The 20,005-nt window shown below is 49.1% G+C and overlaps 1 protein-coding gene across 1 annotated transcript in view; it reads left to right on the plus strand.

Annotated features, from left to right (window-relative positions):
• Positions 1–11,701: 11,701 nt before the first annotated feature.
• GFOD1 (Gfo/Idh/MocA-like oxidoreductase domain containing 1) overlaps positions 11,702–20,005 on the plus strand; it is a 103,700-nt gene continuing 95,396 nt past the window's right edge. The window contains exon 1 of the mRNA XM_070778375.1: positions 11,702–12,691. Within this exon, the coding sequence (XP_070634476.1) occupies positions 12,439–12,691 (253 nt within the window). The 5' untranslated portion in view covers positions 11,702–12,438. The remainder of the gene's footprint in view (positions 12,692–20,005) is intronic.

The following is a 20,005-nucleotide window of genomic DNA, read 5'->3' on the forward strand; positions in this document are numbered from 1 at the left end:
TTTATGTGAGTTCTTGAAGGATTAAAGCTACCCAGGTGTTCTTTTCAAAGCTCTATAGCATATTACGAATATTAATGGGATTGGCATGGCATCCATTATGGGCATATTTGGGTATTAGGTTTTCATGAAATGGATGTAACATTGTTCTCAGAGAAAAATGTGGTTGCCGAGTTTTGGAGCCAGTTTTCAAGGAGTGTTCTACTTTACAAAACCTACCCACAGGTATTATAAAGACCACGCTATAGTTAAAGGGAGTCACAGGGAATAAAAGAAAAGGCAGCCTCTGCCTTCTAGATCAGAGAAGGCAATGGCACCCTACTCCAGTACTCTTGCCTGGAAAATCCCATGGACAGAGGAGCCTGGTAGGCTGCAGTCCATGGGGTCGAGAAGAGTCAGACATGACTGAGTGACTTCACTTTCACTTTTCACTTTCATGCATTGGAGGAGGAAATGGCAACCCACTCCACTGTTCTTGCCTGGAGAATCTGAGGGATGGGGGAGCCTGGTGGGCTGCCGTCTATGGGGTCGCACAGAGTCGGACACGACTGAAGTGACTTAGCAGCAGCAGCAGCAGCCTTCTAGATCCTTCTAGATCCAGACTTGGACTGGTCTGTAGTTACACCCAAGTCTACTAACTTGTGTGGGCATTAAAAAAAAAATTCTATTGGACCAGTTACTTTTCAGTTTCTCTTCTTTTCCCCTAAGGCACAAGTACTTCTCCAACAGCCCAGGGCAGTACCTGACAGGCATTGATGGGCTCTTGGAATGAATGGGTACAAGACGACGAATACTATGCAAACTAGAGTGGGACCGTGGTCACTAACACAATCCTCACTTTTCAGAGGAGGCGGCAGTGCGCCCTTGCTGACAGTGACAGGTGGAGAAGACTGCAGGTCCTTCTCCATCTTGTCCCCTCTTTCTTACCCTCTGGCTGGTAAGATAGGGCTGGTCTTTGCTGCTCTGGGTTACAGAGCTTTGGGTAGGGAAGCTGATCTGAGAATTAGAGGCCATAACAGCAGCCTTCTTAAATCTTGTCACCCCACTGCCCACTTGTCCATGGCATAGCTGGCTTTTGAAATCTCTTACCTCCTCTTTCCATTCCCTAGGGCTCTACCCGAGCCTCTATTTCCAAAGCATGACGTTCAAGTTTCCTGATAGGGAAACTTGTTGCCGTCAGAGTCCCACGCTTGGGCTTCCCTGGTGGGCCAGTGGTTAAGAGTCTGCTTTTCGGAGGGATGACTCGAATTCTATTTGGAGGCTTCTTTGGGCTTGCCGGGTAGACATCACAAGCAATGCTCACCCTCCCAAGATGAAGAAATTTATGGACAAGATGTTATCATTGAAATTAAATGGTGGCAGACATGTCCAAGGGATATTGTGGGGACTTGACCCCTTTATGAATCTAATCTGTCTTGCAATGCAGGGGATATGGGTTCAATCCCTGGTCTGGAAAGATCCCACATGCCTCGGAGCAACTAAGCCCATGCGCCACAACTACTAAGCCCATGAGTTGCAAGTACTGAAACCTGAATGCCTAGGCCCCGCCGTGCTCCGCAACATGAGAAGCCACCACAATGAGAAGCTGGCGAGCCACAGCTAGAGAGTAGCAACACGACTGAGAGACTGAACTGAGCTGAACTGAGTACTTTCTCTGCAAGTAGAGAAAAGCCTTGTGCAGAGCAGTGAAGACCCAGTGAGGCCGTAACAAGAAAAAGTCCCACACTCATATCGCTACTGAGAGTCCTAAATAAACACTGGGGTTTCTATTTGACAGCTTATCTATCTCCATTCTTGTGTGTGTTTTCTCCCCAGGGTTGGACAGGTCCTAAGAGGCTTCAGCAGCTCCTCTGAACTATTCTGCTGCTGCTGCTGCTGAGTCGCTTCAGTCGTGTCCGACTCTGTGCGACCCCATAGATGGCAGCCCACCAGGCTCCCCCGTCCCTGGGATTCTCCAGGCAAGAACACTGGAGTGGGTTGTCATTTCCTTCTCCAATGCATGAAAGGGAAAAGTGAAAGTGAAGTCTCTCAGTCGTGTCCGACTCTTTGCGACCCCATGGATTGCAGCCTACCAGGCTCCTCCGTCCATGGGATTCTCCAGGCAAGAGTACTGGAGTGGGGTGCCATTGCTGGCTCTCTTTACAACATTCAACAAAAATGTGACCTCATTTATGTTTCTGCAGTGTAAGCAAGAAGAGGCAGGTTACCTCCTCGGCACTCAGCCCAGGCAAGACTCCTTTGCAAGTGGAAAATAACTGAAAATAAGAGTTAACCACAGAAGGAAGAATAGGTGAATGCCAACTCATTAACAATGAAACTGGTGCCTCTACTTCTGGAGCCTCTTGAGTAACAGGGTAATGCCACCACTGGGCAGACCCTTGCCTCCAGTCTAGGTGCCCAGCGGTCACTGGTTGACGAATCCTGCAGAGGTGGGTTGTGGTAACTTACACTGATGCCACCTTCGAGTCCTGGAGCATCCCGTGACTTCCATGAATGCAGGTCTCATTTCATAAAGGGGCCAGAATCTGGTTAACAGTTCTGGGTATCATCACAGAATATTTGAAATTAAAATATGTGGCTCCCAAGAAAAGAGGAAATTCTGTCCATATAAGGTGAAATAGGACCTGAGGACCACCCATATATATATGGCTTCCCTAGTGGCTTCTCTGGTGGCTCAGATGGGGAAGAATTTGCCTTCGGTTCAGGAAACTTGGGTTCGATTCCTAGGTGGGGAAGATCCCCTGCAGAAGGAAATGGCAACCCGCTCCAATACTCTTACCTGGAGAATTCCATGGACAGAGGAGTCTGGTGGGCTACAGTCCATGGGGTCGCAAAGAATCAGACACGACTGAGTAAATAACATATTCACATTCATATACATATTAATGGTATTCTTGGATTGATCCCTTGATTATTATGTAGTGTCCTTCCTTGTCTCTTGTAATAGTCTTTATTTTAAAGTCTATTTTGTCTGACATGAGTATTGCTACTCTAGCTTTCTTGTGATTTCCAAAACAAGAGGATTGGTTTGTGCCTATGATATACTAGATATTAAATAATTCTGTTGTCATCCCTGGGTGAGTGAATGGCCTTGGTTTCTCTCTACTCCCATTGTGCTTGAGTTGCATGACATGTCCTTTCTGCCATGATTGTCCCAGGCCACACTTTGTCCCTCTGTCTCTCTACCCAAGAACAATCCTTGGGTCTCCCAGCCCTTCAGGCCATGTACCTACAGGGCCAGAGTCTACATTATAGTATCTCTGCCCAGATATGCATTGTTCAAGGGCTTGATTTTTGGGTTCTATGCTCACTCACTAAGTCGTATTCAACTCTCTGTGACCCCATGGACTGTAGCCCACAAGGGTTATCTGCTCATGAGATTTTCCTGGCAAGTATACTGGAGTGGGTTGCCACTTCCTTCTCCATGTTGCCTGTAGTTCAGCTGGTAAAGAATCCACCTGCAATGCAGGTTTGATTCCTGGGTTGGGAAGATACCCTAGAGAAGGGATGGGTTACCTACTCCAGTATTTTTGGGCTTCCCTACTCCAGTAGAATTGCCTGGTGAATTCCATGGACTGAGAAGCCTGGCAGGCTACATACAGTCCATGGGGTCACAGAGAGGCACACACCACTGAGCAACTTTCTCTTTCTTTGATTAACAAATAGGAGAGAGAGGGATGTCCCTGGTGCTCCAGTGGTTAAGACTCCAGACTTCAATAAGCAGGGGGCGTGAGTTCGATCCCTGGTCAGGGAACTAAGATCCCGCATGCTGCGTGATGCAACCAAAAAGTAAAAAATTAAAAAAAAATAAATAGGAAAGACTTCTTTAAAATGAAGCATATATTGCTTTATGTGCTAACCCTTTAAACTAGAAACTGTTCCTAAAATTTGAGTTGCAAAGGCTACATCATTCTTTTCCCAATAGTATTTGCCTTCTGCCAGACTGTTACAAGGGTTATTTTTCTGGAGTGCTAATCTGCATATGTAAGCAGTGTGTTAATGATTTGGGACGATAAATAGTGTTCCTATGAACTTATTGATCTGTCTGGATAAAAGCAAACTGCATTCTTTCTGTTTATTTATGGAGCAATTACACCACCTGCCCCCCATGCCTTCTCATGTTGACCGAGAGAGCAGAAAGTTACACAGAAGGGCATTATTCCAGAGAAATCATGGGTGTGAAGAAGCAAAGGGCCCTGAGGGTTTTTACACATCAAGAAGAAAAGTTCTGTATTTTCCCCTTAACCTTGTGATGCCTAGGCCCCTGGGCATTACTTGAAAGCCATTCCTGCCCTTTAAACCCATTTCCATTCTCCAAGAGACACAGATTTGTTGATGGTGCTTTAAAGGGTGCCTGAGCTTCTCTTGCCTTGGTGAGAGACAAAAATAAGAAATCTGTTGTTTAATCACCTGAGTCACCTATGCTTTTTGGTATTTCAGAGCACTTGTAACTAATTAGACACGTTTAGTCACTTTCACTCACTTTTCAGGCTTCTTCCCTCAGTGAGTTCACTTACTCAGAGTTGGACCTGGAGATGAAAGAAATTTCTGAGCGTGTGACCAGACCTGTTAGGTCATTGAAATGTTTACATATTTTTCTTTTCTTTGTATTTTCCTTTTTTTCTTACCTTTAAAATAGACAGTAGAAAGTAGCAGATTTCTTTTAACTTCATAGGTGATGTCTTCTTAAAAATATGTAGTTGAATGCACAACAATCTGAATGTATTTAATTCCATTGAATTGTATACTTAATGATGGAAATGGAAAATTTTATGTGTATTTTACCCCAATGAAGATGAAGAATATATACATTTGCAGTGCTACTAGATATGCAATATTGTTTTGGCTTTTAAACATAACATTGTGCTATAATCATTTTTCCATGCCACTATATGATATAAGGGCAATGGCATCCCACTCCAGTACTCTTGCCTGGAGAATCCCATGGATGGAGGAGCCTGGTAGGCTGCAGTCCGTGGGGTCGCTAAGAGTTGGACACGACTGAGCGACTTCACTTTCTCTTTTCACTTTCATGCACTGGAGAAGGAAATGGCAACCCTCTCCAGTGTTCTTGCCTGGAGAATCCCAGGGACGGGGGAGCCTGGTGGGCTGCCGTCTATGGGGTTGCACAGAGTCGGACACGACTGAAGCGACTTAGCAGCAGCATATGATATAAGAACATTTTACTATCTATTTGGTTAATCTACTCACTCAACAAAAATTTCTTATGTATCAGTGAGGTACCAAGTACTGTTTAGGTCTTGAAAATATAGCAATAGATGAGACCACCAAGAGCCCTGGACCCCAAGAGTCTATATTCCAGGCAGGAGAGTCACGTAGTGGTCAAGAAAGCAAACTCCAGAAGTCTATGTACGTGGACGGATGGAATTAAGCACAGCAGTGTTGGAAAGCGGGCTTCCCCAAAGGCTCGGTGGTAAAGAATTCATCTGCAATTCAGGAGACACAGGAGATGCGGGTTTGATCCGGTTCAGGAAAATCCCCTGGAGGAGGAAATGGCATCCCACTCCAGTATTCTCCCTGGGAAATCCCATGGACAGAGGAGCCTGGTGGGCTACAGACCATGAGACCGCAGAGTCAGATGCAACTGAACAAGGCCTTTCTTTTCTTTCTCTGATTACTTAACAGATCAGAGGTGTCAAGAGTGGGAGGTTTGGGCCTTCCTGGTGCTATTGTTAGTCACTAAGTAGTGTCTGATTTTTTTGCGACCCCACAGACTGTAGCCCGCCAGGCTCCTCTCTCCATGGGATTTCCCAGGCAAGAATACTGGAGTGGGTTGCCATTTCCTTCTCCAGGGGATCTTCACAACCCAGGGATCAAACCTGCATCTCCTGCTTTGTAGGTGGATTCTTTACCGCTGAGCCACCTGGTCCATTTCAGGAGACCTGGGTTCGATCCCTGATCCAGGAGAATCCACAGGCCTCAGGGCAACTGGACTGGTGCACCACAACTATTGAGCTCGTGCTCTAGAGCCCGGGAACCACCGCCACTGAGCCCCTGAGCCCTAAAGCCCGAGCTCTGCAATAAGAGAAGCCACGGCAGTGAGAAGCCCGTGCAACTAACAAGGAGCTCCTGCTTGCTGAAACTAGAGAAAAGCCCTGGCAGCAATGAAGACCCAGCACGGCCAAAGGGAAATATAAATAAATAAATAAATAATTTTTTAAAGAAGAGGGGGAGAGTCAGTCCTGCTAGGAGGGGACTGTGGGCTTCCTGGGGTGGACAGTCCTGTCCCTGCCCTGCTCCCCAGGAGCAGCAGCGCCATGGGGCACCTCGCTCCTGGCCTGGATGGCAGCACTAGCAAAGCCCTTCTCCGGGGATCACTGGCTCTCTTTTAGGGGAACAGAAGAAAGACATCACCATCTTCTCTAGAGGCCCAAGGGCCCCGTTGTCGGGGGCAAAATAGAGATTGTTGTATTTAACCGTAGTTACAGCCCACCCAGGCTTAGCGGTTCCAATGCTATGATTTGTAGAATCAGGGGGTTTTAGTCAAATGCTCGCCTTTATGACCGCACTCAGGCAAATTACTTTTTTTTGTAGCGGTTTATTTATTTGTAATAATGGGGATAATTTTACTTATCTGAAAAAGCTCTGAGGAGTAAATGCATACAGCATGCTTAGTTTATGCCTCATATATAACAAACACCCAATAAACGGTAGCTATTAACAGTAACAATAGGACTTCCCTGGTGGTCCAGTGACTAAGATTCTCTGCTTCCAAAGCAGGAGGCCTGGATTTGATCCCTGGTCAGGGCATTAGATTCCATATGCTACAGCTAAGACCTGGCACAGCCAAATGAATAAAAATAAATATTTAAAACAATAACAATTCTCCCTCCCCTGAACTGAAAGTATAATGGTGACTAGGCATTTTAAAAGAGTTTACTAATGAAGATAAGTTTGGGAAAAACTTTCACCATGATACATATTAGAACTGTTTAGAATTGCTCTAGAATCGTTGGCGGTCATAACTATGCTAGTTTTTCAACTTGGCAAAGCTCTATTTCCACCAAGTGCAAAAGGATTTCATTCCACAAATACTAAGATTCATAAGGATATTGAGTATTTATGGATAACTCAGCTAAAAATAACCAAAGCCTGTTTCTACTTTGTATCAAAGAAATAAACAGATTTAAATAGCAAGGCTTTCTCTTTTTCATCAAAGTATTTCCAAAATTGTGGAAGTAAATAAACCAAATTATTTACAGGAGCTTTGTAAGGGTAGAGAGATTAAGGTGGATGTCACCCTGTTTCCTGAAATTTCTGTAATGTGTGTAAGTGATTTTTATAATGAAAACTATTTAAACTTATCATTAAAACTAAACTAATATGAGAAAAATTCCATTTCATAATCATGTGAGGGCTGCGAATAAAAAATAAATCCTTTCTATTTTTATTTATAAAAGAAGGTTTAGGATGCTCTGTTTGGAGTCACATGACAATCACGTGAAATTAAAATGGGCCTCAAATCTTCACCCAAATGCAAACAGTAGAGGCTGGCAGGTAATCCACGGATTGAGAGGAAAGAAAATTCTAGGTCTATTTTCAGAACTATTTTAAAATGTCAGGTTGTGTTGGGATTCAGGATCGAGGTGAGAGAGGATTTTGCGAGCAGATATGGAATAGCCAGAAGATGTTTTGGAGGGTATCATGGGTATAAGCATGGAGGTTCAAAGGTCAAAGGTCTGTGTTATCAGAAGCTCAGAATCGATGTGTGACCCTCCCAGCTCAGTACTGATCAAGCCTGCTGAGCTGGTGAGAAACAAACGTCCACCCAGCCTCTCCACTCTCCCAGGACAGGAAGTTGCCCCAACTGCTTCTCACGTACTTCCACATCCAGTTAGCAAGGATGCCCCGGAGATTTCATTCCCTAAGGAAACGGCAACCCACTCCAGTATTCTTGTGTGGGAAATCCCATGGACAGAGGAGCCAGGCAGGCTACAGTCCATGGGGTCACAAAGGAGTCAGACACGACTTAGTGACTAAACAACAATAGCTCCAAGTGCCCGGTTTTATCACAGGCACCTGTGGCTGCATCTCCAGCCCCCTGCCCGCTGCCTTCATTTAATCCCTTCCTTCACTCTCCCATGACTGCAGTGGTCTCCTTGCAGGGCTGTGATGAGTACAATCTACCCTCCACTACAGAGCCTTGAGCAACGGTTCTCAAATGCAATCTGACTGAGCACTGTCTGCTCGAAGTCTTTCAGTACTTCCGCATCACATCTTGGCCTCCTCCACACACCCTCCCATGTTGAGTTAGCTTGTTTTCCACCTCCCTCTGTCTGGAATCTCCTCCCCTCTTTCTTCTAGCTAACTCCAGCAAGTCTTTCAAAGCCTGGGTCCAGCCCACTCCCCTCTCTGCAAGTCTTCCAAGGCTTCCCAATCTGATTTCAAAGCCTTTCTCTGCTCCCAGGTGATCCTCTGTAGGCCCCTACCTTGGCCCTGGTGGCTATATTGCCATGTAATTCATGTTCCCAATCAACAGGCCACCAGGGGCAGGAGCATCACGGTCCTCAGCCTTACTTCCCCAGGGCCTGAACCATTCTTGCACATGGCACTTGGCACAGTTCTAAAGGGTTTATAAATACGAACTTACACAATCCTCATAATAGTACATGGTTATTAGAAGAACCATGAGTAAACATTTGTCCAACAAATATATATTGTCCAGCAGAGGCCAGATACAAATTTTAGGCACTGGGGGATTCAGCAATGAACAAGACACACAAGCTTCTAATCTCAGTGAGTTTAATAGTCTATTGAGACAAATGGATGATAAACAGATAAACAGGGATCTAATACAATGTGAGGTGGTGAGAGGAGCTAGAAAGTAAAATACAGCCAGACAAAGGGATGAAACGTGACAGAGCTCATCTTAGACAGGATGGTCAGGCAAGGCAACCGAGTAGGGGACATCTGAGAAGAGGCCTGGGTAAAGTCAGTGAGTGGGCCACACGGATATGTGGCAGAGTGGGGGGTGTGAGTGGGCAGAGGAATAGTGAATTCAAAGGCCTCGGGAAAGAGGACAGGCTATCTGTGGAGTGCACAGTGAGGCAGCGAGTGTGCTAGGGTGTAGGGTGTGGGGCAGAAACTGGCAGGAGAGAAATGAGGCAGGGGGGTTGGTGGGTGAGTCCGGTAGAGCTTTTCAGGCCATCCTGAGGCCATGGGAGATGTTGAGGCCATGGGAGATGTTAAGCCTGGTGGGAAACGATCTGACTCATCTTTGAAAAGATCACTCTGGCTGCTAAGTGGAGCATACAATGAGGAGCAAGAGCAGAAGCAGGTAGAGCATTGAGGAGGCAGATGGCGTGGTCCAGGTAGTGATGAGGAGGAGGAATCAGGTTCCCCATGATGGCAGAGGTGCGGTCAGACTCTGGAAGTGCTGTGCAAGAAGGGCAGACATGTGCTGATGCTTGGCTGTAGAGCATATAAGAGAGGAGTCCTGAATGGTTCCAAGGCTTTTGGCCAACTGGTGGGCTGGCAGTGCCATTTGTCGAGATGGGGATAATTGAAGGAGCAATAGTTTGGGAGGTGGGTTGGAAACGAAGCCTTCTGTTTTAGACCGTAAGCTTGAGTTGCCACCAGGATTCAGTTTTATCTTCTGTGAAATGGGGGTCGTGTTTATTTTACACGTTTCTTATGAGAATCAAATGTGATCATTTTCTTTTCATATCATGTAGATGGAAGGTTTATTTTTATTCACACGGCAGCTAGGGATAGACTTCCCTTTAAAAGAACAGAATCACAACTCTTTTTTATTGGCTAGATGTTGCTGCTCATGTACAAGCATCTCTCACATCACATCAAGGAACGATGTTGATAAAAGACCCACTCTCCACATTCATTTAACATTTATGTAGCGCTAAGGACTTTATAAAACTAGCTCATATAATCCTCCCAAATCCTTAGCAGTCTATACCATGATTACTCCCATTTCACAGAATCTGGCCCAGAGAGGTGAACTCGTTTGCTTCATAGCTAATTAATAGCCCAGCCAAGTGCCAACCCTATGCTCCAGTTCTGTTTCCAGCCCCAATGCCAAGCCCCATGTCCCCTGTTCCCTATGAGTGGTGCTATCTTTGATGAGTGACCTGGCCTCTGGGTACTGAGCTGCCAGGTCACTTAGTCTGTCTCCTGTCTAACCTCAATGCCTGCCCCTCTGCCCCCCGCCGTAGGCATGCCTGCCTCTGTTCTTGGAAAACCTCTGCTCTCAAGAAGCCTAACAGTATTGATGGCCACACCGCTTTCTGCTCAGCCGCCCCAGCCCTGTGGCCTGCGTGCATTTCTTCTAATGCCCTGAGGTCAGCCTCCTCCCTGCATTGTTACAAGCTTTTTTTTTTTTTTGGTATCCTGCTCTCTCCACCGCGCCCCGCCTCACTGCCAGTTGTTATAAGCTGTTTTTAAAGCTTCCGAGTATTATGCTTTTCACTCATGCGTTCAGGCGGACCTTGTGCCACGTTGAGTGCTGAAGATGAAATTGACAGGATGCCCGACCTTTCCAGAGACTTTGAACTAGAGGCCAGGTCCCATGCCTTTCAGCTTGAGTCAACCCTCCTAGGACCAGGTGGGCGCAAAGCGGGCATTCAGTGAGCATTCATTCATTCATTTACCAAATGTTTATGGAGCTCTTACTACGAGCCAGGCAGGCCGAGTGAGGGGTGTCGAAGATAGGGCAGGAAACCATTCATGCGCAAGGTCCCCACCGCTTGTGGGACGCAGGGTCAGCCTCGGCCTGCCCGCCACGGCTATTCCACGAGGGCTCGGGGAGGCAGCTGAGGGTTGAGGTGGGGGGACAAGCGAGTGGAGGGCCCGGAAAGTGATGGTGAAGGAGCCAAAGCGCAAGGCGAGAGGCTGGCGAGTCCTCTGGCCGAGCGACCCCCTCTTGTTTCCAAACCCAGAAGCGACATACACGTGCCGCAGCCGTTTCGGGGACCCCTTTCTCCACGGCGGGCCGCCGCCCCCCCTGGGAAGCAGAACTTATCAAGACGAGACTGTCTGGGAGGCAGGTGGCTGGACCTTGCGTGCGCGGCCTGGAGAGGGTGGTGCACGATCAGAGGCCCTCTTGGAGAGGAGAACGCCCCCGGCTCGCCGCCCAAGCTCCGGAGCCGGGATTCCAACTCCAGGCCTGTGGTTTACCTGTTGTGCAACCTTGCGCGAGTCCCTGAATCTTCCCAGGACTCAGTTACATCATCGGTTTTATGGGTTTCCCTATAACTTTAGGGTTGGTGTGGGGATTAAGGGAGCATGCGAGGAGAGCTTGTCCAGCGTCGTTCCCGTAGCGGAGGTAGTAATGACTCGCTGCTCACACCTGGCCGCCTCCCCTGGCCTCCCGCCGGGGCCCCGGCGCCCTCTGCTCTTTTCCAAGGCACCGACGACTAGCCTGATGGGGCGTGCCCTGCCTCGATACACTTATTTTGGCTTGTTCGGGGCGGGGTTTGGGAAGAGGCGAGGATAGGGTGAAGGAGGTGGCGGAGGGTGAAGAACGGGGAGATGAGAGAAGCTGGAGGCGAGCGAGGCGGGGCCGGGGAGGAGCCGCGCGGGTGCTGGCCAGGGCGCAGCGCGCACCCCGGGCCCTGGCGGCGCGGGGGCGGGGGCGGCGCGCGGCGGCCAATGGCGAGCGGCGCTGGGGCGGAGGCGGGGCAGGCACCCCCAGGGCCCCGCCTCCCCCGGCCGCTGACAGCCAAACTCACCAACTCCGCCCTCGCGCCCGCGGGAGCCGGGAACCCGGAGCCCGGCCCCGGCCGCCCGGCGAGCGAACATGGCAGCAGCATGAGAAGGCTGGCGCCGGGTAGTGGCCGCCGCCGCTCTGCCGTTCCGCATCCGCGCCCGGCGCCCTCCGAGCCTCCTGCTTAGCCGGCCTCCCGGTGGCCGCCGGTTTATTTCCTTTGGAGCGGCGGGCAGCGAGGACTGGGACCCCTACCCCCCCGCAGCCTGGCCGGTCCGGTCAAGGCTTGTGCGTGCAACTCGCCGGCTGCGGTAAACGACGCGCGCGGGGGAGAGAGCCGGTCCCGGCTGCGGCGGCGCGGGCGCGCGGGGATGAGCCGGCCATGGAGCGGCCTCGGCGGGGCGCACGCAACCGGCCCGCGCTGCCGAGGGGGAGCCGCCTGAGCCCGGGTTCCGCGGGGCTTCGGGGCCTCGGGCGCCCCGGCGGGGTGCCTGCCGCCGCCTCTGGGAAGGATCGGAGCCTCGCGTGGCGGACACTGCAGCGGTCACCGTGCTGAGACGCCCGAGCCCGCTGCTCCTGCAGCTCGGTGCGTTCTTGGGCACCCGGGCGCCCTGCCCAGTGCACGGTGGCTGGCGCACCGCGGCGAGCCGGGTGCCAGACTGTCTAGAGGGGTGTGTGTGTGTGTTTGTGTGTGGTGTGTGCGTGCGCGTGTTTGAACGGAGATCCCGAGCTAACGCCGAACCAGGCGGATCGGAGCAGCCATGCTTCCAGGGGTAGGCGTGTTCGGCACTAGCCTCACGGCCCGTGTCATCATCCCGCTGCTGAAAGACGAGGGCTTCGCGGTGAAGGCGCTGTGGGGCCGCACGCAGGAGGAAGCGGAGGAGCTGGCCAAGGAGATGAGCGTCCCCTTCTACACCAGCCGCATTGACGAAGTGCTGCTGCATCAGGACGTGGACTTGGTGTGCATCAACCTTCCGCCGCCCCTCACCAGGCAGATCGCCGTCAAGACTCTGGGTGAGCGACCCCTCCCCACCTCCCCCCAGCCCCTTCTCGCCTTCCCTCCCCCGCTGCTTTTCTCCCCCTCGCCCCGTCTTCATCCCGGAAGCTTACATGGTACCTACGGCGCCCCCGGGGACCCGAGATCCCACATCCCACTCGGAGCTTTCGCCTCCGTCATCCCTGGCCTTCCCCAAACCTACGCTTCCCTCCTCCCTTCTGGCACCGCTCGGGCGCGCTTTCCCACGTGCGTGGCGCGGAGGCTGGAGGAGGCGCGGGTTCCGGGGAAGTCGATCAGGCGGAGGAAATGCTTAGGACTGGGGATGAGCCGCTCGCAGGAAGACAAAACTAAGTCGCCAGCTGTGTGTGTAGCGCCCGAATGTGTGTGTGTGTGTGCGTGCGCGCCTGCGAGAGGCGGGTGCGCGCCCAGGAACGCCTGAATAAAGGGCCGCACACGTGTCTTGGGTTTTCCTGCGGGCAAATAGATTACCTGATTGTCAGCAGCTGTGGCGCCCTGCTAGCATAGTTTGTTTCTTTCTGCGGCGTTGTTAGTTTAGAGGGAGATTAGAGATGTGACAATCAGAGAATTATTTCGTCTTTGCTAGAATGGTCGGAGTGGTGGGATGGGGGTGGGGCGCGTATCTTTTAGGACGTCTGGGAGTTATTTGATAAAACCAGAAAGACTTAACTTTCAGGTGCTGCTGCCCAATAACTGACTTCTGCGCTGTTTTGGAGTAGGATCTTAGTAATTTAGGGCTTCCCAGCTGGCTCAGTGGTAAAGAATCCGCCTACCTATGCAGGAGACTTGGGTTCCATGGAGGAGGAAATGGCACCCCACTCCAGTATTCTTGCCTGGAAAATCCTTTGGACAGAGGACCCTGGTAGGATGCAGTCATTTCGGTTCAGTCGCTCAGTCGTGTCCGGCTCTTTCCGACCCCATGGACTGCAGCACGCCAGGCCTCCCTGTCCATCACCAACTCTCCGAGCTTGCTCAAATTCACGTCCATCCAGTCGGTGATGCCATCCGACCATCTCATCCTCTGTTGTCCCCTTCTTCTCCCGCCTTCAATCTTTCCTAGCATCAGGGTCTTTTCTAGTGAGTCAGTTCTTCACATCAGGTGGCCAAATCCACGGGATGGCAAAAGAGTCGGACAGGACTTAGCGACTCAACGGTAACAGCTTAGTAATTTAGGGATGAATGAATGCAGTAGTTCCAGAGGCTGCCAGTGTCACGTGGGAACATGCAATGGTCCCTCCTTAATTCCTGGCAAGAGTAGTTCCAGGACCTGGTGACAGGCATGTTGAGGATGAGCTTAACAGCCATCACCGCCGGTTGCCCCCACCTAGTCCAGGCAGACTGGACCATCTGCGAGCAGAGTATCAGAGTCCCTGCCATGCCCAGAGGAAGCAGTGCATGTTTTGTTGTCTATCAGCAGTTCTTACATGCACCTGGATGGTTGCTCACTCCTTGGTTGTTCAGTCGTGGCTGACTCTGTGCTCGCTCCTTCGGGCCTGAGAAAATGTCATTGCCCACCCTTGAAAGTTGGAATTTTTGTTGTTCAGGAAAAGAGACGCAGCTTAGAGCTCAGGACGCCACGTTAGGGAAGAGTTGGAGGAGAAGCCCTGGGAAGGAGCGGAGACAGCATCCAGAGACCAGTGGGAATTTATGCAATCTTGGAAAGAATGTTTTATTTTTAAAAACAGGCATGGACTTAGGGTTGGTGACATGTACATATATTTTAATTTTATCTTTCCAGAACTATGATCAGATGTAGAACACGCTATCCCTAGAAAACCACTTTTATCAGGCCATTCTTTTGTTGTCTCAGATGGTACATCTGATAGGATATCTAAGGAGGCTGTCCACGGCTGTCAGTTTTCACGTAAATTTTATTAAGCTTCTAACTTTTGTTGCCTGGTTTCTTTGGTTTTGAATGTAATGTCGTGGGGTTCTGGCCAATATTTCTTTTCTGTTTGATCTAATATATATGTTGGGTAGCTAGCCTCTGTGCTCACGATGGAGCTGTGCATATTCAACAGATGATAACTGTCTTATAGCATAAATCTGTAAGGGCAATGCATATAAAACAGATCCGTCTTGAGCCCTGTCTCTGCTCAAGGGCTTATGACTGATCACATCAGAAAGACCTTGTTGTAACACTGTTCCCCTGCCCCCCCCACCCCATGGCAGCTCAGCCCTGAAGGTCAGGCCCACAGAGCAACTGCAGAGCATGGCTCCTGGAGGGCAGCAGTTTGGGGAACAGGGATGTTCTGGTTTTCTGGCTTTGAGAGAAGTGGCACAGATGATACATTTCTGGATACTTCTGATCTTATTTTTAAAAATCCCTGTGATTTTTTTTTTCCTTAACAAGACAGACATGGGTTACCTTTTCAGAACGAAGTGTCAGAGGCGAAAGAAATAGACATGGTGTAATCATGCCTAAGGAATAGGGGTTTGTTCATATTTTCATGGTAAGTCTTGGCCATTTAAAATTCCTGATTTCACAGGTAATCAGACCACCTGCTTTTGATTGTAGGCAATGTGGAGACTCTGGATTTAGAGATGACTGGACTTGGGCTCATTCGAGGCTTCATCTTCACCGGAAAATCGCTAGACTTGACTCTTCTTTCCATTGTATCTGCGCATGCCCGATGGGTTGGTCATCTCGGTTTGCTGTGCTGTCACAGTTGGAGATTGAACGCATGCAACACAGGAAGTGACAAACCCCAAACAGTTATGGGGCCGGCCTGGCCATTGAGGGTTTGCAGATATTAGTGTTTGCCTGGAATTGAAACAAGCCAAGCTTGGTTGGTCCTGGCCTCCTCTTGTCCTTCTTTGAGTTGCTTGCCCAGCAATGGCAAGAGATCTGTGCCCTCCATCCATACTGGTCAGAGGTGAGGGGCGGTGGCCAGGATGGAGACACAAAACTTGTGATCGATTGAACCACAGCATCCTCCACTGATTTCCAAAAATGGCCTGAAATCCCTACCTTAGTGAACTTAGCATTTCTCTGTTGGAGACATTTTTCTACAATGTATAATTTCTACAGTGTCCGGGGCACAGTGTCTGGGGCTGCCTCTTGTCACATGCCTACTATGTGCAATGGGGTAGGTGCGGTCTATGACATGTTTTGTTTCATGACTAAAATAATCCTCTAGGATGACTGTTGGCCCTATTTTACAGACGAGGGTGGAGTCGAATTTTTCAAGGACATACAGCTAGAGATGTGAACCTACCGCTGTGCTTCCCCCACCTCCCCGGAAATAGTCATGCCTTCATCTCCCATCCCCTAAATGTGCTCCTTTGCCTCACTTCCTTCCTAGAGAGTGGCACCTTGTACCCCCATCAGGTGAGATGGTTGGCGTTATCCTTTATTTGTGTCTACCCCTCTGATGGAATCAGTTCCTAAATCTGGTTGATGCCGACTCCCCACTGTTCTCATGTCTGTTGCCTTGTCTACGTCATTGCTTCCCCCACAGAAGGAACTAGGCCCTTATCTCATCTGAATTAGGCTCCAGTCTGCCCACCTCCAGCCCTGCCTCTGTCCACCTTCCACGCTGCTGCTGGAATTACCTCGAAGAGTTGCAAACCTGCTCATGTTACTGCTCCCTGCTTTCATCACTTCTAGGAAAAGCCCCAGCTTCTTGGCACAGCAGGCAAGACCTCGCCTCTGTCCAGCCTCATGTCCTGCCGGTGGTTCTGGAACCCCACGCCCTGCAACTAAACCAAACTGCAGGTGTTTCCTGGAAAGACCCTTTTTTGTTCCTGCGTCCACGCCTCTGTCAGGAACTCCCTTCTGCCTCATGTGTGTGATGGATGCCTGTTTCACCCTTCCAGGTTCAGCCCCAGTGGTACCTCCTCCTCAAATCCTGCGCCTTCCTCAATCTTGACCCAACCCCAACTCCCCAAGTCTCAGCACCGTGTACCTCCATCTTTTCTTGCACTCACATTAAAGCATCTGTGTAAAGAGTAGATTTAATTCAGCTATTTTACGTAGGTTATATATTCAGATGGTACAAATTTCAAAAGCTCTAACACATTCAAAATAGTACACAATGAGGAGGAAGTGTCGCCTAGTCCCTGTCAACTGGTGGTAATCATGGTTATAAGTTTTTATGTCCCTTTTGAAGATTTTAAAAGTCTATACTGGACTTCCCAGGTGGCTCAGTGGTAAAGAGTCCACCTGCCAATGTAGAAGACACCAGTTCAGTCCCTGGGTGGGGAAGATCCCCTGGAGTAGGAAATGGCACCCCACTCCAGTATTCTTGCCTGGAAAATTCCATGGACAGAGGAGCCTAGTGGGCCACAGTCTATGGAGTCGCAAAGAGTCCGACACAACTGAGCAACTGAGCGTGCACACATACATACAGGTGTATGTGGAAAACTCAGAAGGTAAAAGTCCTGTTCTTCCTGTTTTTGGCTGCATGGCATTTCACTGTATAGATAAGCCAGAATTTATTTAAGCAGTTCCCCGTGACTCAACATTTCGGTTGTTTCCTACCTTTTGCGTATACAAATTTGTAATGAATAATCTAGCACATACAGCATTTTGCTTGCAGGCCAGTGTGCTCCAAGGATAAATCCATGGATTCTTTGTCAAAGGTGGTGATAATCTCTTTTATGTGTTTGCTTATTCTTCTATTTGCTACTTGTCTCCGCAGTTAGAATGTAAGTTCTTCGAGGTGGTAGGGCCTTTGTCTGCTTGACTCACCGGGTTGCCTTATCTCCCCTAGACAGTGCCAGGCACTGAGTCACATCATAGGCACGCTATAAATATTTCTTGATTGCCAAATGAATGCCTTTCATCGAATGAATGAATGCTCTGCTTATCAACAGGATGTGTCAGTAAATACAGAACATTTTTGTCCGGTGTGCAGTAGCCTGGTACCTTGCAAACATTAATTTGTGGTTGGGGATCTTGTCAAAATGCAGATTCCAGGGTGGGACCCAAGATGCAAAATTTCCATCCAGCTGTCAGGTGGCACATACACTGGAGCAGCCAGACACAGAAGTGTGACGGTTCTCTGCCTCTGGGAAAACAAGGCGTCCCCCACCATGAGTTGTTAAGCTGGCAGGGGAACTGTGTTAAAATACCTGTTGCCTTTATGTGTCACAAGATGACATCTGTGTCCACGGTCCCTGCCCTGATTTTTAGAGAAAACAGTGCAGGCTTCCTTGGGGAGGTCTCCCCCTGGGGTGGATGCTGCTTTGAATAAGGCTGTAGGGTTTCATTGAGCCTTGAACTTGCTTCACTCTGATCTTGCCCCAACTTGTTTGGCATCATTAGCTGTGGACTGGGAGCACTGTGTCCTTTTCTGCCCTACTTCACAGTGTCAGCAAATTGCTCAAGGTTGAGGAGGGCTGCGGGGACAGGCCTGAGAGAGTGGGGAGGAAACAGGGCCCCCTCGGTCACCGTTGCCACACGAGCAGAGATACGGCTGCAGATAACCACACGGTGTACTTGGAGTTGATAGTAACCGTTCTGAAACTCCAGCAAACCCTGCATTTCCTGTTCTTCCTTCAAGGTCTGTTCTCTGTCTATTCCTGTCTGAAGTCTGTAGTAAAGGCAATTGCATTTTTATCTGAGTGTCTGCCCCTGAGCACAGAGAGAAATTATTTCGGTCTATTGATTTGGTGTAGAGTTGAGAAAGCTCTGGGGCTTTATGTAAATGAAAGAAATGACTCTATTTACTGTTAGGAAAAGTCAAGCATCACCAGCCTCATTTCATCTAACTGAAATTAGGTTCAGGTGAATGATTGTTGATGGTATCTGGCTTTGCAAACGTACAAGTCTGCAGAAGTTTATTTTGGAGTGGGAAGAAGCCAAATGAAGAAGTTGGACATTTTGATAGCTGAAACTGGGAAAGAACCACCCCCCAAAAAAAAGTGAAAGTAAATAACGTGTTTTAAAGGTTTCACTGAGAAAGACATAGGCAATTAGTTCTCTATTTTGATTCAAGGACATCCTGATCCATCCAAGAGCCTTATGATTTAAGACGTGGTGATACATAAAAGTAACCAGCGTTGGGAAAGGTTGGCAGGTTGCAACCGTGTGGCTTTGGCAGAGGTAACACCCTTTGTGAGCCTCAGTTTTTTCATCAATAAAATGGAGTTAAGGATACTATCATACACAGTTTAAATGTGGGAGGCAAGATAAAGACCTAGTTCATGCTCACTGCCCCTCCCCACCCTCCTTTGTCTGCATCAGCTCAGTAAATGTTGGTTCTCCCTCTCCCCAGTGTGGTCAGTAATTTAGACAGTCCCAAGTGGTATTTCTGGAGATACTTTCCCCTTCATTTTCTGATGAGATGACTCCTTCCTGCTAGATTCAGAAAGTAGAGTTTGAAGTTTCCTTATTTTAAAAAGGGAATGTGTGTAAACTAGGCTTCCGATGGCGTCCATGCTGAAAATCCAGTCCTGGCTTCATAGATACGCGGTCTCCAAAGTGCTGATGGTGAGTTTCCAGGTACTCACCGTCCTCTGGGAAGATTTAGCATCACCTGTGGGAAGGATGCAGGGCACCTCGTGGAGCTCGGGGCAGGGATGTTGCTGGGTCTCCGTAGGTACCTGGAACCCACGAACTCCTGGAATTTCACCATTTTGAGTTCTGCTTTTCTCCGCGCGTCACCTCTATCAAGCGTCTCTCTCTCAGGCAGCCTCCTCTGCCTCCTGCGCCTGTGTGATGGGCGGAACACTGTCCACATGCAGCTCCCAAACAGAAAAATTACTTGTCTCGCTGCCTGATAAGGGCAGTCCTCCCTGCCCCCAGGTGTTCCTATTCCTGCCTGATGCTTTCTCCTGACCCAGCCTTTTTGGAGGTTCTCTCACAATGTGGGGGATACATCACAAAATGCTGCAGGGACCAGTCTATTGCAGGGCAGAGGTGGAGGGATTAAGAGTGGTCATTCTGAGCCAGTCCACACTGCACACAGGTGCTGATTATAAGAACACAGACTTGGCTAAAGATTTTACAGCTGCAGATATTTCTTGATGATAGAGGTTCTTTATCTACTTTGTGAAATTCCACATTTGGCATTTTGGTGGTGTTGAAATGACCATGGTAAAACAGTAGAGAGAAAAACGTATACGGGGATCAAATGATGCCAACCTTGTCATTATTACTAAATTTAGGAATGCACATGGGTTTTAAGTAGGTAACGGGAGAGTAGATGAACATGACCATCTCCATGGAGTTTTATGTGGGTTTGCAGGTCTTCATGGAGCACCTGTTGCATGATGTCTATCAGCAGAGGACCACCAGGAGGCAGAGACCCTTTGAGTTCAAGTATTAGCTTAAGGCCTCGAAGGAGTCAGGAAAGACTGAGGCCCTC

This window comes from Bos indicus, chromosome 23, assembly GCF_029378745.1.
Source record: "Bos indicus isolate NIAB-ARS_2022 breed Sahiwal x Tharparkar chromosome 23, NIAB-ARS_B.indTharparkar_mat_pri_1.0, whole genome shotgun sequence".
NCBI lineage: Eukaryota > Metazoa > Chordata > Mammalia > Artiodactyla > Bovidae > Bos > Bos indicus.